Source organism: Montipora foliosa, chromosome 4 (assembly GCF_036669935.1).
Source record: "Montipora foliosa isolate CH-2021 chromosome 4, ASM3666993v2, whole genome shotgun sequence".
In the NCBI taxonomy this organism is placed as follows: Eukaryota; Metazoa; Cnidaria; class Anthozoa; order Scleractinia; family Acroporidae; genus Montipora; species Montipora foliosa.
In genome coordinates, this window is record NC_090872.1 from 26,462,502 (window position 1) to 26,489,089 (window position 26,588).

A 26,588-nucleotide genomic window follows, 5' to 3' on the forward strand; every position below is an offset into this window, starting at 1 on the left:
GAGCAGCACCTTTGAGTCAACTATCATGTAGTTAGATAGTCCAAGACGTTTATAAATAACTGAAAATAATACGCGAGTAAGTTAAATATTAAAACAAAAAGTAATGTCAATATGAAGACAGAAGAGATCCGAAATGGGAAAAACAGCTAAGAGAACGCTCCTGAACCAGTACAGATGCTACCAGGCCCCCATTGTCCTCGGAAAGTTTCGACCGAGTCCTACCTGCATACTGGCAGTGATTTCTCTGAGTGCCGCATCAGCTTCCGCTTGTTTATCAGCCAACTGTCGACTCTGCTCTCCCGCCTTCTGTTTCAGATCATCTACCAGCGCCTTGGCATCCGTTAGCTTGGACACACCAGCCTATCGAGAACAAATAAAGAGAGAGAGAGAGAGAGAGAGAGAGAGTGGTCGATATTCCAGCTGTAGGTACCACCTACGCCTTGTTCAATGGCTTAAGCTCCATCAAGCACCCTGTAATCTAGTTGTGGATTTTCCGAACTCGGCTAGCAGTCGAAGGACTACTGCTGATGGAATCGACTCCTGTTAGATGTACCGTGGGAATTTTCTCCGAGTAAGCTAATTCTCCGAGCCCGGGTGATTGCAAAGAAATTAATCATTTCAGCAACTTAACATTTCTGGTGTCCAAGTACCATATACAGTTCCCAAATATCAAGTTGTTTAGCCAAAGAATACAAAGTAGTTCAAAGGCTGCGTGCAAAGAAAGTGCTGTCCGATAGCCTGGGGCTAATGGATTTTGCTGTTAGGCTAGTGAATTTTGTTCTTAACTTGCCTGAGGGGCAAGTGATTTTCTTTGGCGGGAATTCAAACTACAGAAAAGCTGTAATCAATCCTGCTCATCAATTTTTTTTTGGGGCTAGGTGAAATGACTTTCGGGCTAGTACATGCTAGCTACAGCTTGGCCCTGTAAAACTGACTTTCTTTGCACCCTAAAAGGAGTGATGGACTGAAATCACACAACCGCGCTAGATCAACAGTGGTGCGCCACCCGTTAACACCTATTCTTGAAAACTTTTCTTTGGATTATAGAGCTAGCTGAATACGACTTAAAAAATAAATATCACAAGAATCGCAGACCTGTAAATGCTGTTGTCGTTTGACGACTCCGTCCTTCTTCTCGTTGTAAACCTGTTTGTAAGTCTTCAAGAAAGTCATGTATCGCCTTGGAGCGGCATCTTTGTCACTGCACGACTCGTGGATTTGAAGAAAATTCTTGACAAGTTCATCTGCTGACGATTTACTATCTCCGCCTTTCTTACCCTCGTCACCTCGAAGTCCTTCATCGGCAAGAAGCATGCCAGGTACTGATAAAAAAAAAAAAAAACAGAACGGTTCCTTTGACAGTGCGACGCGCCTTACCGTGGCCACCTAACAAAGTTCTTTACAAATTGTCCGCCAATCAGGATGTGTGAATTTGAATGACAGTCACGCCTCCTTGCAAAGTTCGCACAGTTGTAAGTTGAACACCGTTGCATGGGTTGTTGAGTTGATGTATTTATACGTAGTTGTCAAATGTGAAAGTTTGTTGGCTGGCTACGGTAAGGCGCGTTGCACTGTAAGGGGAAGTAATGTGTGTCATATCTAAGTTGGCGGCATAAAAAATCTAAGCACCTCGCAAGCTTTATCACTACTGAGAGGCAGGGACGAAGAAAACAAGTTATTTACTTCCGTAAGACATGGCGTCCGTTTGACTGTCCCAACGTTGGCCGAAAAATGAACGGAATAGCACCTAAATTTTCTTTCATATCAAAGGAAGAAAAATTCAAGAGCTCATCTGCAAGCAAAAAGTTCTTTAGACGTAGAACGATTTATCTGTAAGCGATGGCTATTGACCAGACGATGTTGCTTCATCGCACGTTCAGCTAGTTTTCTCACATCGTCCACCACTGTACGTTTAGTCCAAATTTCTTTAGTTATCTTTTGTTGGAAAGAAAAGACGTGTAGATGCAATTACTCGTATATAAATCAGTAATTAGCATTCTTGTAATTCACACCGGCACACACACCTATTTCTTTCACTTGCATGATGACATGACGTCGTCAAACCGTTATGTAACACTTTCATCGTTAATTTTCCTTATAAAACAGTTGTCAAAGGCAAATGTTTAGACGTGGTTTGAATTCCGTATAAAGAGTTGATAAATTTATGCTTAAGCACCGTGTCAGGGCAATCAGTTGGGCGAAAGACTAGGGCTAACTTTGCGGGGCAAACGCCTCTAAGTCACTTACTTTGGGCCATGCTTTCTTTACTCCAGCCTTGCATCCACTGGAACGAACAATTCTTGTAAAAAGCAGGGTTGGACTCGCAATTTGCCGTAAAATTCTTGGATGAAGAGTCCATAATCAACACAATGTGTAGATTTCTTTTCACGCGCGACGCGAAGTACGCAACGAGTGTGCCACGAAAGCCATCCTGAGAGGCTTGATCCCTGAGGGGACCCAAGAGGGGTTCGAGCTCCTCAGGGGTGTATAGACCGGGAACCTCTCCAGCGCTCAGTAGACTGTTGATGAGCTCCAGGTAAGAGGCATCCACCTGATGATCTTCTAAAATAAGGACTACTTGTTCACCGTCGATTCCTGACAGCTGCATGACCTGCAATCACGAACGAAAATGGTCAAACAAAACATGACCTTCCTATCCGAGAAAGGTTCTACACGTCACGGAATACTAACTGCAGTGGACCGTTGATCAGCGCTTTGGAGTCCCGTTAACTTTTTGCCCAATTTGTGTCGTTCATTCCACAGTTCAGATACAATATTCGCCTCCGATTTTTATGGCATTCTAACAACTTACTTCTCGCACCAACCTTGTTCCCTTTTTTTTTTTCTTTTCCTGACTCAAAAAAGTATCCTGGTTGCGGGAGGCCACGTGTCTGCTAGATTCTTGCAGATTCCAGGAATATAAATGAAGGGAGGGGAACGACAGTAAATTTGCCTCCAATGAACTCATCTACTGAGCTCAGTAGGGAATGGAAATTAAACTCCTGTTGGAGTTTGCCAGTACATCTTTCGTCAAATACAAATACGCTTTCAGACCCGTGGGCTACTGTTTCACAAGAATTACTTGTTTTACTTAAATCACGTTTGTATCACGCGGAAGCAGCACAATAGTTAAGAACGCGGGCGTCATTGGAAAAGAAAAACAATCTCTCTGGCCCTCCCACAGATAGGACTGAACATTGTAGAAAAAAAATTAAGTCGAGGACCCACCCTCCGTGCGTATTATATTTGTACTCATAGGTACGCCAACCAGCCTCAACCAGGGTACTTCTCGAGGGAGGGTAAGAGAGAACCTGGGAACGAGGTTGCTTTGACACATGCACACGTGGAAGTTTAACAATTGAAAACGGCAACACAACGGGGACTTCCTCTCAAGATATAAACCCAGGTGATTGTCATCACTTCTCGACAATTCCAACCCTTTCAGTCTTTAAAAGTGCCCATGATTCTCAAAGAATGAAAGTGGTATGAAAAGCGCTTAAACCTTGTGAGAAAAGGACAAATCTGCCCTTTTGAGTCTCACAAACCAAAATTTTGTCTTGTATCTGGTCTTCTTCATGCCTTCTGAGTCTTTAACTTACCGTCTTTAGGTCATTCCTAAATTGCTTCAGTCCATAACCTCTTGAGACTTTAGGTGTGAACACCTGTATGTTGTGCATGTGTGAAACCAAGGCAGCCGCTGTCCGCCTCCCCGCACCACTGCGACCAGCCATGAGCAGTGAGCCACCGGGTTTGGTCAGAACGCGGTCAACTCGCGCTATGTTGTCAAAGACCTCTTTGAAGAGGAGAATGTCCAGTTCACGGTTTTCTCGTGCTGCCGCGAAAATGAAGATGCCAAATTAGTAGAAGGTTAGAATAATATGTATAATATTTGTGCAAAATGATGCTGCATACCAGATGATCGGTCTGATTTCAAACCGATTTCCTGTTACTACCGACAACGGGCTGTTAACTAAGATGTGACGCCGCCAAGAAATGTTTAGCACTCTGCATTCATGTTAATTCTATCACGTGCCAGTAGATTCTTCACCCCTCCCTCCCCAAAGGTTCCTTTCCCTTTTATAAACGTACCATATGTTTTCATTCCTTTGTCTATGACTTGCTTGAAGTCCTTCTGATCAAGCTTGCCCAGCATTTTCCCTTGAGGAGGCAAAGACCCACCAGATGACGCCACTGCAGCAGCTTCACCATCCTTCACGTCATCGTTCGGGGAAACTGCACTGGCCGTCAGGCTGCTACCCCAAGTGACGTAATACTTGTTGTCAAGGCGATCCAGTGTAACTGACCAATCAGCACGCAGCTGGGAAGCTAAGATGCTAAACAATTGAAAAAGGTAATAGAAGCTATGTTGGCAATTGGAAATGCTTTTATCTGTCAGTTTGTCTTAAAATATGATCTCACACGCGTTGAACCATTATATAAGCCTAAATTGATTTTAAGGTGAAACAAAGACCGCAACTAGTTTTCTATTATTTAGTTGAAAAACTTAAAGACGGCTTTCCATCACATTATTTTCCTTGTGCCATTACAGGTACTTATTCGCCTACTAGTAATCGCGGTCAATTGCTATTTGTTTGTTTTCTAAAAGCTGCATTGTTAAAACTCGTGATCTGATTGGCTTTACATTGACGTCTTGGGTACTTTCTGAAAATGAAATCTGCATGAAGCGAGCCTTACCTGTCAAACTTGTCCAGACCCTGTTTTCCAACAAGTCTATCCCTAAACAGTCGTCTGGCCTCATAGGCCCATATCTCCAACAAGTACTGAGTGGAGCTATCCCCAGATCCTGAATCCAGATTATAACGCAAAAGGCCTAGGATCCAGTTGGTTAGGTCACGTGGTGTGAAAAGGTAATGAGAATAGTCATCCACAGTGAACTTGGAACGCACCTTGGAAACAACAAAATAAAGAGTCCATAGAGCGGTTTTCAATTGATTGTCGAAAGTAATTAGCGAATTGCTTTGGTTTTACATTACTTCACTCAGTGAATGGTTCAAAGTTCTCGCGCCATCTTTTCAACCAATCAGAAGTGAAACCAAAACCAATCGTGGCTCGCGCGTGTATATTTTCCCGCGCTTTGTGTCGGCTACGTGTAATTACTTCCGAGTTTTGATTGGTTTACTGGATTGTCTCCGTCCTTTTTGATTGGCCAAAGTATTTACTTTGGTTTTGGTTTTACGACACTTGCTCTAAGACGTATCGCACCTTCAGCGTTAATTTACTTCTTCCAGATTCAAGTTCTGTAGCGCCATAAATTTTGGAGATTACAAATCAAAACATGACCATCTAGCCTGTGCTGTGAAAATCCATTTCACAGGAGGTTTTCCTAGCCAACTAGGGTGGTTTTGAGCTTTCAGTTGTGAATGTGGAAATACTCAAAGGAATCTAATCTGGGACCAATCGAATGACAGCTTCATTTAGTCCTGTGCTCAGAACCTGGCATACAATCAAATGAGCGGCGCAATCGTAAGATAAAAATGAAACAAGCACAGCCGACCCTAAGCGCGGCAAAACGCACGCGAACTTTAACTTCTGATTGGCTAAGAATGCGGACCAAGATTTCCAAAGCCAATGCCAGCGTAGGAACTGCAACCGTGCAAGACAAAAGAAGTCGCGAAAACGAATACAGCTCTGACATAACATCGCTTCTAAGGTGACCTCTTCTGGGAACGAGAGCTTGTGAAAGCAAATAATGACAGAATGAAAACCAACCTGCTCATACACTGCCACCATAGAACCCGCCAGAGTGTGGACATTTTTTACCGCACCCCATACCGGATGGGACTTTAAAGACGCACTGAGGACAGGTTGCAGATAGGCACTGTAGATTGCCTGCAGCTGGTCCTGATCAGCATAGCTGAGGCAAAACAAATCATTGGTCAGAGAACCGGGTCAAGCGACAAACCCATGCAAGAAGGTTGAATTTAGAATTAAAACCTTAACATTTACGAATTTGGAGGAACGCCGGGTGTTGAAGCTTGAAAGGATTTGCCTTTGTGTTCACGAGATTTGGTCAATTTACGTCGCACATTCCTGGAGCACGGAACAGAAGGGTACAAAGTACGTGCAGACAGTTGTTTTGCCTCCTTAAGCTATATATAATATTGGGGACTTGAAGATCTACAACTGTGACGTCGACGAAAACGTCAAAATTTAGCTATGCGTTATAGTAAGTCTATCGCAATAATTCCATCGCGTTTAAGCCGTACAATGTGGCAGAAGTATCCTAGAAATAACTTGGATACGAGCGGGTTACGAATATCAACAGAAAATGAAAGATTCCAGGGCTCACGTTGTAATCAAAACCTAAAATTTGGTGTCTTTAACGTCGTTATGCTGAGTACAACAAAAATTTGTGCTAAGATACGTGCTGCACGAGAAGCACGATTATTTATTCTCTTTTAACTAATGATATTATTGTCCTGTGGATTTGGAGTCGCCGTAACCGTCTTCGTTTCTTAAACACGTCTTGTTGCGTTCTCGGTGACGTCGTAGCGTCGCAGACCTTAAAGTCCCGGCCACATTTGGCATCTCAATCACGCGTTTTTTTTTGTTAGTGTCACTCTTAAAGCCCAAGTTTGTTAGATGCAAGACGCCACAAGTCGAACTGCATCACCTTTATACAAGTGATTCGTGCTAATATTACACCGATTCCTTACCCTATGGAGCAAACACCGACAATTGAAGTGAATCTGGTTGTCAACTGATGTCTACCCATGCCTGTTCCAGCACTCATGGAAGCCACAATCTGTACTCCTTCCAAACCCACCCACTCCAGGTTTGAATCATAGAAGCCTTTGTAAGTCAGAACCTAAAACAACACGTTATTAGATCTCTCAAAATTTACTTATCGCGCCTTTCAAAAACATGCAGACTCCAAGTTGAACTTGCAAACGATTGTTTCGTTTTCTTTATCCACCGATCATATTTGTGGCGACAGTTCAGGGCAAACTAGTCAGAGCAAAAATTCAATTAAGTTGATTGATCGACAGTCGATCAACCCAAGTCAAATTAAGTTTAAGGGGATTGACAGCTCAAAAAAAAACGAAAAGTTGGATGAAATTTTAAGTATAGAGGAATGGTGCAGCAAACCACTCCATATAACTGCCGACTTGTTTTAGCATTTTCTTAAAGTAAGTACCTGTTGTGAAAAGTTTTAGCAACGAAAGTTCAACAAAAAGCGTGACTTAAAATTACAACTTGACGCTTAAAGGCCCGTATAAACGGTTTCAATCGCGAGAAACTAAGAACTAGAAACCAGTCTCTCTCGTCCAGATAAACTACGCCATATTGACTTTTGCGGCCTGATGTGAGCATGCGTGTGTTCTACAATTGTTGAACAAAGTGTTCAAACGGCTTCAAAAGCAATCAACATTTTCGAGAACAAAGAAAAAGTTGAATCGATGTTGAATAAAAGTTTTAAACTTGATTCAACACGCTTTCAACAAGCTTTCAACATTTCTTACGCTTTAAACAATGGTGGACGACTTGTTCAAACGCACGGAACATTTGGCTCAACGAAGTGTTGAATGCATGTTGAAGCAAATGTTGAAACCGTTTGAACGGGCCTTTAGTAAGTAAGAATAGACCTCGACTTCGTCTCGGGAAACATCAGGACTTTTGGGAAACAAAACTAACTGTTTCCCTCGGGACCATACAATACAGTGCAACGCGCCATACCGTGGCCACCCAACAAACTTTCACATTTAACAATTACGTGTAAATACTCAACTCAATAACCCATGCAACGATGTTCAACTTACAACTGTGCGAACTTTGCAAGGAGGCGTGACTGTCAATCAAATTCACACATCCTGATTGACGGACAATTTGTAAAAAACTTAGTTAGGTAGCCACGGTAAGGAGTGTCGCACTGTAAGTGCATAATATCCTTGTTTTGTGTTGCCGTAGTCCTCGTTGTAGCTTCAAATCCCTAACGACCAAAGCAAAATGTTCATACCTGTTGCAGGAAAGCGATGAGTTGACTTGTTCCCCATTTGTCAGGTTTGGGCAGATTAAGGTCTTTTAGATACAGCACCAGTCTCTCGCAGTCTTTTGGTCTGTAAACTCGTCCAGTGTTGGAACTGATAACCATGCACGACTGTTGGAGCTTTTGAAGAACGTGCATGGGAGAGGTCTGTGCACTACAATGCACCACAGCTACTTGGGTCGAGCGGAGTTGCTCAAAACAGTGCCTCAAAAGGAGCCTAAAGTGATAAAGATACAATACTATTGAAGGGACAACAAATACGTAACACATAGATACTATATTTCCGTGCCTTTTCAATGACAGATCACAGAGGACGTCAAAATGTGTTGAGAATAAAAACTAGCACACGAACCACGGCGTGATAAAATGGATGTACATTTTGACGTTTTCGGTGCTCGATTTCTTAACGGAAGAAGAATGCGGAATCTTTTCAATTTTGTTTGACATGCTTCTTTACTTTCCCGCGGACACCATAAGTATCAAGCTGCTTGAATTTTCCGCAAAGGTAGCAGTTAGCACATGAACGCTTTGGTCTCCTATCGGAAAGCGTGTTACCTTTGTTTAGGATGCCTACATTTGCATTCCAAGTTCGAAAAACTGCCGGATTTGTAAAGGACTCAAATGTCCCCACAACCTGATTATTTAAAGCCTTCAGAGCTGCAATTTTACAGGCATATTACCAAAGCAATTTGTGAAACTGAATTAAATATCTATATTAAATACAAAAATATTTGCCCTCTGTGAATTGACTTGATTACACTATTGCTTAAGCGCCGGACTTCCAATCTTGTGATATTCCTAAGAAAATACATATTTCAAAACTTTTGAGGGCACTAGAATCCAAAACTTACTCTTTTCCGCATCCCTCGGGTCCCACCAAAAGGAAAGGTTTCTTGTGATCTGGATGAAGCCATGGCAAGAACATATCCAGGCCTCTCTTGATATCAGGGGTCTGAATCACGGGAAAGGAGCCTGAAGACAAGGTAAGGTCACTTACTTTGAGGGAGTCTGGAACCTAGCGAAAAAAAGACTAGCGTCAGATAGTTGCATGTGCGATATTTCATCAAATCGAGTGCAAATACAAAATTTTTGTGCCGGTAATTAGGCTGTCTGTTCATAAGAAGAAGAAAAAGTAATGATTATAAGACTCTGCGATCTTTGGAGTTGGAAATAGACCTGCAGATGATAGATAATGATAATAAAGATCTTAAATGAAATATTATAACTCTCAGGCAGACGTGAGAAGTGTACAATTTAATACTAATGAGAATAAATCAATACTAATAAGACCAAACTATACTATGCTATACTAAAATTCGGTTTTATCAACGGAGTTGATAATGTAAATTGGCCACCGTACAGAGATTCTAAAAGCCGACGTTTCGAGCGTTAGCCCTTCGTCAGAGCGATACTACAAAATTCAATAGCTACCCAAAGCCAAAAAGGCACCTATTTATGAAGCAGCGCTTAAAGCGTTCAGATCTGACTTGTGGTAAAATATAGTTATGACCTCTCTCCCGAAGGGCGCTTGTTTTCTGTGGGGAAAGTAGATCGGCTGTAACCTTGCTCCATAATTTGGTATCCTTAGAGACTACTAAATATGAACGACACGAACTCAAGTCACTCCGGAATGAAACATTCTGAGATTGAAGCCGGGTTCTTTGGAATAATGAACGCGACGATTACGAGCTTAAAATTGCCATGCAGCTTCCTGTTGACTTGATAGCTCAATTGATAAAGCGCTGCACGGTATCCCAAAGGTTATGGAATCAAATGCCGTTATGCCATTGAAGCGTGAAGTTTTCAGGCTTCCCTTTTACTATATGAAGTAGCCTTAAAGTGCCCCTCAACCCAAAATATTTTTTTCGCTTAAATGAATCTTTACACCTGTTCGAGACGCATTGCGATCATTTTTTCCTTTTTCTAACAAATCCTGCCATTTTATAGGCTTCGAAAGTTGCGAAAATCCAAGCATCTTTTGTTCACGACCGAGTCAGAAGGGGAGTGGGTCTATTCCTGATTTGACGTCACAATCTACTTTGCATGCATTTTTACAACGAGTTAATGCAATGTAAATCAGTTTTTGACGTCACATCAGGAATAGACCCACTCCCCATCTGACTCGGTCGTGAACAAAAGATGCTTGGATTTTTGCAACTTTCGAAGCCTATAAAATGGCAGGAGTTGTTAGAAAAATGAAAAAATGGCCGCAATGCGTTTCGAACAGGTGCAAAGATTCATTTTTGCGAAAAAAATATTTTGGGGTTAGGGGCACTTTAATAACTATGAAGATCTTCTTCGCAGTTTATATCTATCTTTCACGTATATAAAGTCTCTAAGGTTCAGTAATGACTTATAAAAGTCGGCTAACATTGCTTGTGTAACGATCATCTCCAAATCATGATCTCTGTCTATCTGAATACCGTAAACCAACGGTTTTATTACTCTGGCTTCCGACAAACCCTTGGGCTGTGTCTAAGGTCTCTTAGTGATGTCTGAGCGACTCACCTCCAACTGGTATGAAGCAAGCCGTCCCCTGTCTTTGTCGTAGTACGTGTCCAGTGGTCTCTTCTGATCAGGTGGCATCTCATGAGTCCAGTGGAATACCTTGAAAGAAAAAGAGAAAAACTTGAAAACAAACAAGGGGGCATTTGAATAACGGCAATCCGATAGAGCAGGAAACAATTCAAGGAGGGAAGATATTGCTGTGTGGGACAACTTCTACACTAAGGTCAGGCTCAGATGGATTTCCCTTCCAAGCACAAGAAGTTACATTCAATGGTCAACTCTGTGTACAGTCAATACCCACGCACTGCTTCCCTCTTGCCTTGTAGTTGACAAACAGTAACCTAACCTTAACCGGGGCTTGTGGGTTCCAGTGTCGCCTTGATCAGAGATTTTGCATTGGTTTCCTTGTTTGAGTCCATTTCACGTACCTCAAATTTACCTTACTAGCTCAGTTTGGGCGAGATATTTATGCCAATCGTCAAATCGTTAAGAGAACTCACTTGAAAACAACTGTACAGTACACACCTCCTTTGCAAATGCATTTTTGGCTGTTAGAGACAAGTTACCACCCAGTCCTCTTATCATTGCACAGGCGAACTCTTGTTTAACCTTTACACCGTACATGTGAGAGAGTCCGTTCATGACAACGCCAACCAAGCTTGTCTCCACAACGAACTCATTTTGTTTGAGGACCCAGTCCAATGCTTTGTAAAAATGATCCTCCATAAATGTTTCCAACAGGCGTCGGTCTTCTTCGGGCTGGCTCTGAAGCCAAGACTTCACAAGAGCTTTCACATCGGTGTCTTCATCACTGTGAGATGCAACAGGTTACAATATGGTCTTAACTATACTGAACATCAATCTCGGACACAGATTTGTAATGCGTCTGTTTGGTTTGTCTAAAGTCTGTTTTCCATATGATCTGCAACGGTCTGTGATCGGTCTCCGACACGATCGCCGATAGGTCTGCGCCACGTCGCATACATATGGAAACATTTGCCCCAGGCGTCTGCAGCAATCAGACTTGAAGTAAGTGCGCTTCTTTTTCTCCTCGCTTCGCAGAGGATTTAGTGGTACGCTTGTCTGCGATCGCTTCAGATTTAAATTGAAACATTTGCCTCCTGTGTTTACGATCGTCTGCGATAAAAAAGACGCAGACAGCTTCCGATGGTCGCAGACCGTGGCAGATCATATGGAGACCAGGCTTAACATTAATTCAGGCAAATGAGGAATAATTAGAATAAGGGAATCAAATGCAGATTAAATTACACATGTTGCTTGAGTGAAAGTGTCTAAGCATCTTTTTTCGTGGATTGTATACAAACTATCTTGGGAAGTGCGCCATTACACACAATCTCAAGAGCATAGCTCGTCCAATGTTTACCCAAAGAACCAATCAAATTCTAAACAAACACTTCTAACCGCCGTCTAACAGAGAAAAATGTCAGCAAGAAAGACAAAATTGGTCTTTGTTCTTCATGTTGTTTTCTTTTTTTTGGCATTGGAAAGCAACGCACCTCTTGCTGGCGAATTAGAGGAATAGAGACCTCCTCATAATCAGAAATGGTGCAACGGCAAAAAGAAATTTTCACGATACCTAGCATGTGATTTGCACGTGTCTTTGCGAGTGTCGGCGCATGTTTTACGCGTGTTCAGTTACGGTTTTGCGAAAGCTCAAGTATTTTTCATTCACTATCGTAACTCAGGCTAACCTTAGAAAGATCATGCCCATGCGCGAAATTGTGGCAGGAGAAGCACAGCTCAGGTCATGCGACTCGAACAAGAAGTTGACATTTGGACCAAACTGAATCCTTTCGCCAGAGGGCATCGTCAATAATCTGTTATCATCGAGTACAGAGTTGAGAGATTCAATCCATTCAGGGTCGATGTCTCCATCACAGACGATCCACGACTGGATATCGATTGGCTCACGAACAACTTGGCGAGCAGCGTTCGTCAAAACTCCGTCGGACCACTCACGAGTGTCCATGTCAATCTGTCCCAAAAGCTGTTTAGAAAATATCAACGAAACCCAATTGGATGAGAAATTAAGAATATTGTTGGAAGGTGAAAGTGTTTGAACAACTCCAATTCCGTTAAAATGAACTCATGAAAGTCATTAACAAATTCGCGACTGCATTGGCAGGCGTGTATTCGGACCCTTACATGCCCTCCCAAAAACCTGCTTTTTTGGTGAGGGGAGGGGCCTCAGTATATTTTTACTCCTTCGTACTACATCTCAGTTTTATTTGTTATATAGGAAATCAAACAAATTAATCATTGCTACATTGTCCTACAATACCAAACCATTGCCGCTGGAAAAAAAAAACATTAAAGGAAATATTTGCTTGCAAATAGAATTTTTGTGCCTTCATCTTCCCTTAGTTAGTGGACGGATGATATGAGGAGCACTGGGACTTAAGGGAGAAGTCAATAGAATTGCAGCAAATACCCTCTAGGGTCTTAATATTAATCATGTGATCGAGAAACACTAAAATCAACAGTCGCTTTCATATTGTTGACGATTCCAGACGCTTGTTTCGACCCACCTCCTCCCCTTGTTCCAGCCACTCCTTCTTTCCGTTTTTCCAGGTAGATATTGTTGCGTTTTCAGTGCCCTCACCTTTACTGGGCCAAAATTGTTATCAAGAGAACAAGTTCTTGTACATTGTTTAAATAAAGGCGGCTATGGGTTTATTGCCCATAGCCATTCTAGTCCCATTGTTGTTTGTTATCTGCCCAGTAAACATAGCTAAGGCAAGGCAGCTCACTCGGAACGTCTTCTGTCCGATGGGTAAGAGAGATGGGGCATAAACAACACCACTTCATTTTGCCACAAATATCTTCAAAGTAGTAAGACAGAGAGTTGTAGGAAAGCGGTTCTTTAAAAGACAATCTTTCTTTGGCTAAAAACAAAGATTACTACATTACAATTATTATACATCATTGGTATATACCACACAAGCGAACAGTGCTCTCCGCACGCTGATTGGCTAAATGGGATGTTATTAGCCAAGTACTATTCACCTCCGAGTAGACGCCGCGCGATTTTTGAAGTTTCCGACCACATTTTACAAAAATGAAGTAGTTTTTTGATTCGCTTTTTACTCAGCGTGTGTGGTATATACTAAAACAATTATTCACCTCAGTGTCGGTGAAAGTGGTGGATATTTACCTCCACTGCAATGAATTGTTAATTACACCATGCACACACCTGAGTCCGAGGCATTGCTTTTGGGTTCATAGTGTAATGCTTGACTGTTTGTCCCACTTTACCCAGGGCCAACCGCAGCAGTCTCCAAATGGTACTCTTTCCTGAGCCCGAGGGACCGATGACCACCACACCCATCCGTTGACGAAGCTGTTCGTACAATTCAAGGGCCTTTTTGACCTAGTATAAAATACAAGAAAGTTGAAGGCAAGTGAACATTAAAGGAGTCTTGTATTTAAACAACTTTCAATTGACCTAATGCCTACGTGGGAAATTTGAAGGTTACACGTTCGATTGACAAAATAGCCCTTAAAAAATACTGAAAAACGACATCTTTTTTTTTGCTAACCCAATTTAAAGAGTGGAAAGAACCGAGATTTACCGAAAATGTGTTTGCTTGAAAACGAAATGAGCGCATCACAGGAAAACAACATCAAAGACTTATTCTGAAATTTGAAAACCGAACCATGCGTGATCATGATTCAAAAACTAACCACAAGAAATGGAGTTACGAAAAAACGCGAACAAATAAGACGAACCAACAGAAAGGAGTTTAGATCTCTAACCAAAAAGGCGTGTAAATGGTTATCCAAATGTCCCGTCCCACAATGTGAGTGGCTTCGCGACAAAGAATGACTTGGTAACCTCTCTCTTTTGCAACCACCGTGGATAAAAGGGAAAAAAACGGGGGGAGGGGGAAAAGGGGAGATGCGACGTGAGGCAATATTCTTTGGGAAATCCACGAAATCGACACAGTAGCTGGCTTTTTCTATTATCGCGGTCCTATGAAAAACGAATTACTGGGAAGAAGATAGACACGTCTTAAGAAAGGTGACGCACCTGGGTCTCCATAACCATGAGGTTGCATTCCTGTGCAGCAGCTCCCAAAGCGTCCGCCAACTCGGCGTACTCGACTCCTTTGAAGTCCACGCCAGGAAAAATATCACGGACAAGTGCGTCGAACCGCTTTGAATCTGCAAATGTCAGCTTGGACAAGGTGTTCACGCGCAGGGCTTGGACCACAAGACGGGCTTCCGCTTTTGCATTCACTACATTAACGGAATTGCAAATCATAACATCTTGATAAATGTCCAATACACTCAGCTGCATAATGATTTTCATGGTTCTTTGCGTACGCGTCACAATGTGTCAAAAGGTGTCTCCTTAAGCCTAAGAACTTCATGTATTACTTTTTTGTTAGGCCTCCGGTTAACGTCGTGGTTAAAGGGTCACTTTGCAACGCCTACATAAAGTAATGTGAATCTCATTTTGTCGCTGTATTCGACAACCTCTCCAGAGAAATTCTTGGTTTTGACATGACGTCACGACCGCCATGTTGGTGCCCCTAAACAAAGAAAAGGCGGCCATGTTGGTGCCCCGACCAAATCCTCCGGGAATTTAACTCTATTATTATGCGAACGCTTCCTTTTGTTTTCGTTGAAAAACATGGCTGTTGATCACGTGAGTGAAAACCAACAATAGGCAGACAATTTAGCAAGTCACACAAAGAATCACTCTCCTTTGTCTAGTAATAGTCCACCGTGAGCCGTGCGAACATGCATGAATTCATATTTCGTGCTCAATACGATAAAGGCTTCCTTCCGAAAATCAAAACTTCACTCACTTTGGGCAGAATGAAAATAATTTTGCAACGAAGTCGGTTTTTCGTTGAACAAATACTTGGATTTAACTAAGGTCAAGGCAGTGAAAGCACCCTTTACTGATTACCACTTGGACTCAAAAGTGTCAAGCCCCCCCACCCCCTCCCCTCTCCCTTGCACAGAGCAAGGCTGAAGGATCTGCGAATACTTGTTAACTGCCTGAAGGTTTATGTGCGATTCACACCCTTTTTCGTTTTCACATATGAATCTACCTTGTCCATTGTTTTGTTTATGTGACTGCAAGAGGTTTCCACAACCTCTCAGCACCGTCTTCAGAGCACGCAGACCCCAGTCATAATGTTGCTGCTGTGACAGTAGCTCCCTATTCAAAGACAAGGTAATCACAAATTTGTTAAAGGGAACATCCACTTCAACAAAAGGGCGAAAATTAAAACGAAACGAAATAATGTTCATCATTAAATTTGTTGGACATTTGTACCCAAAGTAAATGAAATTCAGAATCGCTAGTTTTGTTTTCAACTTTCTGGGACGACACCAAAACATACGTCTTTTTTAAACGTTTCCAGATAGATTGGGTTTTAATGAAGGAAATGGTATATGACATGAACCATATACTGAACTGCGCATATGAAATTCTACGCAATTGCTAAAATTGCGTCCATAACTGAGAGGATCATAGCATTCATTTGTTTGATTTCATATCCGCAGTTCAGTATATGGTTCGTTTCATGTATCATTTCGTTCATTGATTCATTCCTCACGGGACAATTAGAAGCCACAAATGACCAGCTCCCAACGTCATTGGCTTCATAGTTTAGTTGGTTAGAGCGTCGCACCGGTATCGCGAGGTCACGGGTTCAAACCCTGTTGTAGTCCTGACTTTTTCAGGCTTCTCTACGCAATTGCTAAAATTGCGTCCATAACTGCGAGGATCATAGCATTGCTAGATTTCGTTTTGAACGTTATTTCCTCTGGTTTTAAGTTTTTAGTAGGAGTGGAAGTTCCCTCCAGGCAGACCATAACATTATAACTTTACTTGGAATCAAGCTTGTAATTTTAAATAGCGATGTTCTCTGTTTGCAAACAGGTACGTGAATTTTATTTGGATCTTAAAAATTGGATAACCTCTGAACAAAAGAAGTCATTGTTTTAACACCCAATAAACCTCTGGTTGGGGTGTAAATGACAATGAGCAACTTAACTATGAAAATTGCTACACCCTCGGCTATCTACAAGCAAACCCAAATTAGTCACCTATTACATCACAGGTCTCGATTTTCTTAACCAAAATGTGGCAAACCCTGGGAACATCAAGCTGTTGTGGTTTATTTTTTTTCTTGGCTTACTAAACTAAGTTCAATTTTGCTTTTCTTTGCTTTGTCAAATATTCGCTATCAAAATCTAAAACAAAGGAAATATCTAAATTAAAATAGTTGAAACATTTTTTAACAAATATCAAATTGAACCATAACAACGGTATCCTAAACAAGGCTACACGAGACCAGTCATCGTCATCGACATCATCATGGACACGACCAGAGGTTAATTCTCAACTCATGATTAAGACATCGCTTAAAATAAGGTGACATTGTTCAACTTCTACGCGTATGTTTAGGTCAGATAAATCCTGGTGACACATCAGACACTATACCACTCTTCCCTTTTTTCAAAAGGTCCATGGACCACATCGACACATCACGATTAGCATCTTACTTTGACAAATTGAAGATTGCAACCAGTTTTCTTCCCAAGCTCTTCGCTTCTTTGAATCCTTCAGAAAACATGATCACCTCAGCAATGAGTTCATTATCAGGCCGGGACATGGCAACCGGACGGAAAAGTTGCTTGAGATTATCAGGGAGCTTTTGACGCCCCCCGTAGCCCTTACCAGCGGGATTCAAGGTGATGAAGATACCCGAGTTTGGATCTAAATCCACCTTTAAAGAAGAAAGCAGAATATCAGTTCTAAGAGGCACTCCTGTTCATCGTAAAGCAGATAAAGGCTGAGAGTTAGTACTGTATTTATTGACGTGGCAATATTTGCGGAACAATGGGTAAGAAAAGCCAGGATTGTACAGGAAAAAGATACACGCCCTGTATGTTAAATGTATCACCCAGCTTTACTTCTGAAGGAGACGAACGATGACCCATACTCTAACCCCATATAGATAATATTTAGTCTTGAAGAGAAACTTCAGTGTTATCTTTCAAAAAAGCGTGCGTATCTTATGAAGCCACTCACAAGCAGCAAAACAACCAAATTAGCTGATTGACCGACAGGCTGACGTTGTTAGGAGATTCCATGCAACAACGTTGACACCAGGAAGCAATCTTTTTCTTGTCGTTCTTCTGTGTTTTTGCGATGTCTGAAAGACTTTCATTGGAAAGACCAGTATGATTTCATGTATACAGAAATATCTCGAAAGAGCATTCGAGACACACTGAATAAATGTTATGTGAAGATTTAGTACACTTTCACTAATGCCACAGCAAACAGTACAACGCAAGTTGTGCAGAAGACGCGACATGTCCCACGTAGGATAATTGCTTACATGCGCGTCAATTTGGATAAGCTTCGCGAAGTCATCCTTGCTATTCTCCTAAACTTCATCACTCTAGAAATACAGGCAACTAACGCCACAAAGTGTCCCCTTTTCTCTGCTCCTCAACTACAGATATTCTAACCTAATAAAGCTAAGCCATAACACTATAACCTTATTACTGGAAACAGGGAGCAAATGCTTAGGCTTAAAGAAACATTTCGCGTTGGATTTCAATTTGGAGGTTGATCTATTTAAGTGCATTTGTGGGCATAAATGGAAGGCGGCGAGGTAAGAAACCAGAGAATGCGCGAAGGAAGCTGGGAACGCTCTAGAAAGGTAATGTGAAAGCAATGTAAGCTGGATTTCATAAGGTTTTATGACAGGTACTATTGTTTTAAGAATAATTCACGAGTGCCTTCTCTTTGGTTTGGGTAGTAAGCCCATTACATCGTTCGTTACAAGAGCTACTACATGATCCCTTGATTATTTCACCGCCTGCGAAGGGTAAAGTTAAAAGTTCACCGTCACATGCCTGTCTTCCAAGCAGCTCAGTTGAGGGTAGCTTGCTTTTGAGTGCAGCCTGTATTGTCTGAATTTGCATGGATACTGCTGATAAGACAGCTTCCTCTAAACGGTTAAATTCATCAAAGCAGCCCCAGGCTCCACACTTCACCAATCCAATGAAGATACGACCCATCGACTTCACATCAATGCCCTAAAAATTTGTCAGAATAGATTAATACCCGCCATGGCGATTTTTCCTCACATGCTCTAAACGGAAAGAGTGAATGCAATGGCCCCCTCCCTTCCCTTTCTAAAACGGTTAAATAACATCTCACGACCATTTTCTCGAAGATATTCGCTGAGAAATACTCAAAGATTAGCCCCAATCAATTGCCACTTATCGACGGAGTTTCCTTTATTTTGACCGGGTTAACCCCGACCCACTCCTCACGCCCTTAAAAAGAAGAAAAACAAAGTTTGGTTTGTCAACTCGTGCGCATGCGCTGCTTCTGTTGTGTTTTCAGGTGAAATAGTTTGTATTAGTGAGTGAATGGTTACAAAATATTCTGCCATTGGATAATGATACCATTTGATTTTGCCTTTATACCGCCTTTGCTAACCCCTTCTGATTTGCTTTGAGATGTGATTGGTTTATTTCAAACTGTGAAAAAGTCATCTCTTTGGCTCAGGTCACAAGAAACTCAATAAAAAACAATTCTAAACCGAAAAGATGGTTACTTTAACTCCGCCATTTAACCTTGATAAGTCAAAATTGAGCGTTTGCCTAATATTGTTCTAAAGAGCTATGTTTCTAAAACTTATAACAATTTATTGCATACCTCATCGCAGTTGAACACCAGGACCTGTCTCCCAAACAACCCACCAAGCGCCTTGACTGATTCCGTCTTTCCTGTGCCCGCAGGGCCGTATGGGTTTCCTCCAAGTCCCATGTGCATTCCCTGGGTCAAAGTCAGGTAACACTTGTCCGTAAGCGGAGTGTGTACGAGTTTGGCTGCGTTGCCTTGATATTCATACGTGTAGTGGAATTCCGCGTCACACATTCTTATCAAGCAAATTTCTATGAAAGGAAGAAATTTTACAATCACCTCACAAAGAGCAATGTAGAACCACCAGACGCCTATTATGGATAGATGAGTTATTCCTGTTTTTAAATCCATCGCCAGAGACGAGCCTCGAATTATGATGACCCAAGGTAAAAAGGAAAGAAGAGGGTGACTTTGGAGATATCCGTCGATTATATACCAGCAATCTGTAAGGGTTTTAAAGGGGCTATGCCACGTCATTTTCGGGTATTTCGGGGAAATCTTTAGTTAATCATGAGTTTAAAACTCGAAAATGTTACATCACAAACAAGATGATACTGAGCAAAAACGACCTTTATCCAGGCGATTTGCCGTAAACTTGAAAAACATTCGGGCCGACTGTTTTCGACGGATTACCCAAATTCAATCCGTTTCAGTCTTGTCCATTTGTGTCCATCAATGCATCTCTTTCCTTTTGCTGTATTTCTTTTATGTTTTTCAAAACGTTTTAAGTGGTTATTGTCATGTCTCATTGTACTTCATGGGCATTTTGGGTGTCGTGACATTACATCATTTTGCCTGACAAAGCCCCTTTAAGGGTTTAGAGTTTTATCTGTAATTCGATTCTCAAAGCTAATAGGAATTTGTTTATCCACGTGTACAACGTTAATTAATTTGGAATTGACAAGCTCCCAGTTCGCGAAAAGCGATGGCACCGTTGGTAGAGGAGTGTCCACTTAAATTGCACTACCATGGGTTCAAGTTCACCCCATCGAATGCGTTTCCTGACATTGGGTCGGTCGGTTGGATTGAAAAAAAAAAAAAACCTAAAAAAACGATAAGAATTCTCGGAATCGGAGGCCTGGTACCCCAGCATCAGCTGTGGAGCCAGGAAAACAACAAGACCTGAACCCAAAATCAATATGGCGGAAAAGTTGGTGGACGTTGTTGCAAAATTAAGACAGCGTGGGAAAAAGGATCAACCACCGAAACTCCTATGCGACATAAAAATAGCTTAAAAACGTCGTTACCTATTTTTTTTTTGCTTGGAAAATGCCAGAAATTTGGGTCGGTCGGACGACGCTAAACGGAGAAAAAAACGGGATAGCCTTATAGCGTCCAGGAGTGCAATAGAGACTTGGCCTGGGGTTTGAAACTATCTCCAAGCAACGGCTTGTGCATACTTTACACGATTCTACAGAGTTATTTCTTTCTCGTCGAGTTAAGAAAGGCTCTGCTGGCAAGGTGGTTCAATTCCTGATCATGTCTGGATTCTCCCGACCTTTTCACTTTGTCTCTATACTGCTCAGTATGATCATTCTTACTTCCAAAAGAACCGATACTCACGTTTCTGCATGTAAAATCTAAGTTGCTTCTGCCACATCCACTCATCAACAGACTTTACTCCGTGTTCAATTAACGTTTGCACCACATCAATGGAATGAATCGTATCCAGGATCAAGGCCTTCAGTTTCAGTTCGAGAACACGAGACTCCGAATCAGGGGAATCCCCTCCGCCAATCTCTGTATTCGTATAAGATTCAAGCTGCGATTCCATCTCAATCTGAAATTCTTGAAGACTGTTGCTCTTTATGGCAGCCTCACAGCGTTCCGTGAACTGGATTTGTTCAGCAAGGCAGAGAATCTAAAGAAAAAAGTGCCCCACATTCAACAAACGGTTAACAAACACTTCAAACGATTGCACAACACTTCAAAAGTCCCCAAACGACACGAGAAGGTCATGTCGTCGGATTCCCGTCTTGTTCTGATGCTCTGGCAGGCGAGTTTCTGCATGACGACGTCCTTGTTTATAGTTTACATTTTTGCAATAACATACAAATTTGCTTACAGAACATGACAGGGGATGTCGTGCGATAGTTAGAAAAATCCGTCAATCTTATATCTTCAGTTTTACGTTTTGTGGCCTCTATCATAATCAGTGAGTATTAGCCATCAAACACTGAGAAATTATCTCGTGGCAACAGAGCTAACAAGTTCATATTTTATTTGTCAAGTTTCAAATTTCTTAAGCAACGTTACTCAGAGATTGCAAATTTTCAGAGATAAATTATGCAATGCACTTTTCAGTATCCATCACTGATTTCTTGACTGATCGATTGGATTCATATGCGCCAATACTAAAGAAGCATTCTTGTGAACATTAAAGTGCCTATCACCTCAACAGAATTTTCCACTTTATTTATTCTCCGAAATCGGCCCAAATATACTTTGTTGTTCTTAGAAGCTTTTCATTGAAAATCCACTTTTTTTATTCGCTTTGAAAGACGGGAAAAGTGGTCATACTTTGATCTATAACCAAGTAATGAAGGGAAAATGGATTCCATACCAGGTTGACGTCACAAATTACTTTCCATCGCTATATTCAAGGAGCTATCACAATGCAAAGCAGTCTTTGACGTCAGTGGAGTGAATTTCTATCCCATGAATGGGCTCCCAAATGGTTTGCTTCGATTTGCTCGAGAATGTCGCGCGGTAAAAAGCTTGGGGATTGAGGCGACGAAAGTGCTCCTCTCACAAAAGTCTGGTTGTGCCAGTTTACTGGCTACACCATATTATTAAAGAAAGACAGTGGAAATAAGCTCGTCTAAACAATGCCTGGACATAAACGTCTTCGATATTATTTCTTGGGGAAAAATGGTCCGAAAAGAGGGGGGGGGGGGGGGGAACTGACCTGTGAGGGAAACTTGGAAGGGTCAACGCCTCCCCCTGCTGCTCCCCTCTTACTGGCGCTGAGGCAATCGACCAGTAACTGCTTTAGGGTGTCTTTCATTTCATTAGCGAGATCGCCAAGCCACACCTGACAATGAAAAAGGACAAAGGTGAGGAAGAGATTGCACCAAAGCATTAAGACGTGGCAAAAATGATTGGCTAGAAACTTTTTATAAGAATTGATTGGTTAACTTAAATTGGACTGCGACCAATCGAAAGGCAGCCTAATTCTTCAAGCCAATCAGCGATCTTGGACATTGTAAATTATGACATCTTGGTTAACCTCATCTGACGAATTATTCATTCTTGGTGAACGTGAAAACAAAGCCTGAGTTGTCGTGAGAAAAGACATGAGATTAGAAAATGTCACTGAAAAAGAATTAAACGAACCAACTTTTGAACAGTCAAAGATTGAGACATTACAATGGACTTGGTATAACATTCTTCATACCTCCACCTCCGGAGTAATGGTGACCGGCCTTTTAAGAGGTACCACTTCTCCATCGAGAGATTTCATAGCCACAATGGTCTTGCATCCCTCATCAAAAGCGACATTGTGAATTCCAGCAAAAAGCTTCTTTAAGTGAGACTGAATGACCAGTGGATTGGTGGCTTGGCCAAGAATCTCCAGCAAATCGTCATCGCCGATGAAGTAAAACCTTGGAAACAGTGCTCGTTTTTCCTGTTAAATTCAAGGTCAACCAAAGGGATAAGCACGATTGGAGGATTTTTCAACGAATACGGTTAGTGACTTGGCCAATCAAAAGAGTGGAAGACTATTAAATGAGCCAATCATGACTTAATAATACATGTCGCCTGCGAAAAGCGTGGGAAAACACAAGTGGGAAAGTCGGAAAAACAAACTTTACAAGCCGAAGATGTCATACTTTAACGCACGAAAGTTGAAAGGAAAACTATATTTTGTTCTTGATATCTATTGATACCTCTAAGAACTCATTAAGAGATTTCTGGCATCTCTGCAGCTGATCCAGGAGAGTTACTAAGGTGTTACGTATTCCTGACTGACCGACTAACGACAGCACTCTGTTATCGTTAGCAACATCTTGCATGATGGCCCTGTACAGAACAAACAGAGATAAATCAAAGATGCATACATTGTAATAGGCTCTTCTTCAAAATGGCGGCCGAAACTTCAAATAGGTTAAAATTAAAAACTAATATCAGAAATGGAAAGAGCACATTTACTTCAGTAACCCTGCAAAGTTTCGGCATATCAGGTGTAATATCAGCGGAGAAAATGTAAGTCGAGAGACCAAACATTTACAGACGTTTGTATGATTGGGGGTATGGCATATTCCCCACGTCATACAAACGACTGTAATTTTGTCAAATGTCAACTTACATTTTCTCAGCTGATATAATACCTAATACAATGAAAATTTGCAGGGGTGCTAACATAAAGGTGCTCTTTTTATTTCTGGTATCAGTTTTTCATTCAGTTCAATTTTAACTCATTCCGCCATTTTGGAGAAGGGTCTATTGGGCAACGGTACCACCATGAGAGGCTATTCGCTGAGTACATATGGACCCAGAATTTGGAAATGTTTAATTTGGAGGGCCGCTGAACGACACCTGGAGTCACAATGAATGGCGGCTTTCAGCAATGAGCCATCCTATTACCTTTTCATGATAAATAAGATAGTGAGGAACAAGACAACTATTTCAAATAGAGCTTCCTAGTCCAATAGGTACTAGTTAATTTGACATTACGCATAAATATCAATGTGCAACCAGGTTATCATGGTAGCATTATAAAACAGGTCGCACATGAACATGACGGATAAGGAATTCGGGAGTTGAAGGATCGGAATTTTCACAACTCTTCTTAAATTTTTGTAACAGTTCAAAACAAACCTAAAATCGTCATCGACTCTCTTGAATCTTCCCTGTTCCCGGGGAAGGGCACCTCGGCCAAAGATGGGCTCCAGATAAACCCACTTTCTCTGGATTTGATTCAGGTTGTGTAAGTATTCATCCAGATCTGCCAAACGAGTCTCCCACAATGAAGCCTTGTCCTCAAAGCCTTTGTAATAAGGAGAATCCTTGAGAGATTGGAGGAGGCATTGGTTGTCACCCACCTAGAAAAAACAAAGGAGATATCATTGATCCTGTAAGTCCTTCAGCTGGTGGAGAGGGATCTTTCAGATGAGATTTGTTCAGATAATAGGCATGTTATGACGACATAAGCGACCTCAAGCAGTGACAACATCAACAAAAATAAGAACTGACCAGGGCTCGAAATTAACGAAAAATCCAGTCGCAATTTCGCATATTTTAGTCGCAAAATCGTCGCGCTGCATTGCGGTGTCAACGGTTTAGCAAAACAATGTGATCCCGCAATACTTGCGTGTAAAGTAACCTCTGAAAATTGCGAATGATCGAAGGAATGGAGTTGTGCACGTAACATGGCAGCTAAATTACGTTATCTTCAGATTGAAAGAAAATTCTCGGCGAGAAACAAAATAATTATGTCACTTCTTTATTTATTTTAGCAAAAGTAGCAGCAAAGTGGCAACTGTTAACTCTTTTGTTTCGAAAGAGCGAAGGTGAATACTAAAGTGTGCGAAGTTCCATCGGAAATCTATGACAAGTTCTATTTCTGGGGAACCACCTTAAGGGTTTGCCAGGATTATCAGCTGCAACTTAATGACCGCTGTTAACAAGTTGGTTTGTTTGGTGGTTGTTACATCACTTTTCATTCATTCTTTATTGTGACATCAGATGAAAAAGCCGGATCAACTTGGCGGCACTTGGTTCCTGCTTGAGTAATAAATTGAGTACGGATTTTTTAGTTTGCTTGTGTGTCTACAATTGTCTAAGATAAGAACCTTCGAGCAGGTTACGTTACTCAAAAATAGCGTTCAATAATGCAAATGCACTTGTGATAGTTACACAAGCAAGTAAAAGAAGGCCTTTTTTGGCCGACAATATATTTTTTGATAAGTAGCTTTGACTAGTGCACTGCTTTCGTCAACACGTCTTTCTATGTAATTTTTTCCATTAATGTTCTCTTAAGAGAACATATTTGAAACTAGACGCTGCCCCTTTTTCTGTTTTTATAAAATAGACGTCTCAGCCCTTTCTCTGTAATTCTGCTCGGTGCTCGGTCACGTCTATGTCGATGCACATGCAAGCCACAACTAAAGTAAACATGTTAACTTTTGCATATTAGATATGTCTTTCTCCTTTGAATCAAGTCTTTATTATCATTGACAATCACAGATACCGTATTAATTCGATTAAGCGCCCAGGGTGCTTATTTAATATTTAGACGTTCAGGGTGGGCGCTTATTCGAGGCTGGGTGCTTATTAAATTTGTCACTGTCATCTTCAGGGTAGTTCTCAATAAAGTACATGCTTAATGAAGAATTAGTCTTTTGACTTGTATCTCTTGTAATAGTTGCGTCCATTTCAAATACATTGGAGTGCATTTGAGTTTCATTCAATTAGCGCAACGACCAGTTTGAAAGTTGACGCTTGACATATTTTAGTGTGGGTCCACCGCGAAAAGCGTGTGCCTTTCAATGTGTTTTGAGCCCACCAAGAAGAAAGCAATTAAGCCAACGCAACATCGATCTTAAGTAACACAGCAGAGTGCTCTCGTTGATGTTGTGCTTTGCACTTTAGACTATGTGGTTTGATTTAACCAATGTAAACAATGCCATGTGCCTTCTATTGTGCATTGCCCAATCAAAACACCGCCACATGCTTTTTATTGAGCATTTTGGTTCAATTACATGAAATACCTGCCTGGATGACTGAGATTGGCTTACCAGAAGTACAAGCCTAGGAGCCTATGTGTTTTCCTTACATAAAGTACTAACCTAGGTGCCTATGTGGTTAGCTTCCATGAAGTACTAGCCTAGGAGAATGTGTTTGCCTTACATGAAGTACCAATCTAGGTGCCCATGTGGTTAGCTTACATGAGGAACCAATCTAGATGCCTATGTGGTTGCTTTACATAAAGTGCTCACCTACGTAACTATGTGTTTGCCTTACATGAAGTCCTCATCAAGGTGCCTATGTGTTTGCATTACATGTAGTACTAGGCAAGGTGCCTATGTCTTTGTCTTACATGAAGTACTAGCTAAGGTGCCTATGTGTTTGCCTTACATGAAGTCCTCATCTAGGTGCCTATGTGTTTGTCTTACATGAAGTACTAGCTTAGGTGCCTATGTGTTTGTCTTACATGAAGTACAACCCTAGGTGCCTATGCGTTTGTCTTACATGAAGTACAAGCCTAGGTGTCTATGTGTTTCTCTTACATGAAGTACTAGCCAAGGTGCCTATGTGTTTGTCTTACATGAAGTACTAGGCTAGGTGCCTATGTGTTTCTCTTACATGAAGTACTAGGCTAGGTGCCTATGTGTTTCTCTTACATGAAGTACTAGCCAAGGT

General features: G+C 41.5%; 1 protein-coding gene across 1 annotated transcript in view; it reads right to left on the reverse strand.

The window, feature by feature from the left end:
- LOC138000461 (cytoplasmic dynein 2 heavy chain 1-like) overlaps positions 1 to 26,588 on the reverse strand; it is an 89,104-nt gene that overhangs the window by 31,012 nt on the left and 31,504 nt on the right. Inside the window, exons 19-42 of the mRNA XM_068846900.1 lie at positions 24,045 to 24,268; positions 23,114 to 23,246; positions 22,621 to 22,851; positions 22,132 to 22,257; positions 20,787 to 21,084; positions 19,236 to 19,474; positions 18,425 to 18,607; positions 17,063 to 17,286; positions 15,601 to 15,710; positions 14,568 to 14,776; positions 13,731 to 13,907; positions 12,229 to 12,524; positions 11,042 to 11,327; positions 10,517 to 10,615; positions 8,860 to 9,023; positions 7,979 to 8,225; positions 6,678 to 6,829; positions 5,731 to 5,875; positions 4,696 to 4,907; positions 4,090 to 4,334; positions 3,600 to 3,832; positions 2,248 to 2,611; positions 1,096 to 1,322; positions 223 to 360 (exon numbers count right to left, since the gene is read on the reverse strand). Coding sequence (XP_068703001.1) covers positions 223 to 360; positions 1,096 to 1,322; positions 2,248 to 2,611; positions 3,600 to 3,832; positions 4,090 to 4,334; positions 4,696 to 4,907; positions 5,731 to 5,875; positions 6,678 to 6,829; positions 7,979 to 8,225; positions 8,860 to 9,023; positions 10,517 to 10,615; positions 11,042 to 11,327; positions 12,229 to 12,524; positions 13,731 to 13,907; positions 14,568 to 14,776; positions 15,601 to 15,710; positions 17,063 to 17,286; positions 18,425 to 18,607; positions 19,236 to 19,474; positions 20,787 to 21,084; positions 22,132 to 22,257; positions 22,621 to 22,851; positions 23,114 to 23,246; positions 24,045 to 24,268 — 4,962 coding nt within the window. The remainder of the gene's footprint in view (positions 1 to 222; positions 361 to 1,095; positions 1,323 to 2,247; positions 2,612 to 3,599; positions 3,833 to 4,089; positions 4,335 to 4,695; positions 4,908 to 5,730; positions 5,876 to 6,677; positions 6,830 to 7,978; positions 8,226 to 8,859; positions 9,024 to 10,516; positions 10,616 to 11,041; positions 11,328 to 12,228; positions 12,525 to 13,730; positions 13,908 to 14,567; positions 14,777 to 15,600; positions 15,711 to 17,062; positions 17,287 to 18,424; positions 18,608 to 19,235; positions 19,475 to 20,786; positions 21,085 to 22,131; positions 22,258 to 22,620; positions 22,852 to 23,113; positions 23,247 to 24,044; positions 24,269 to 26,588) is intronic.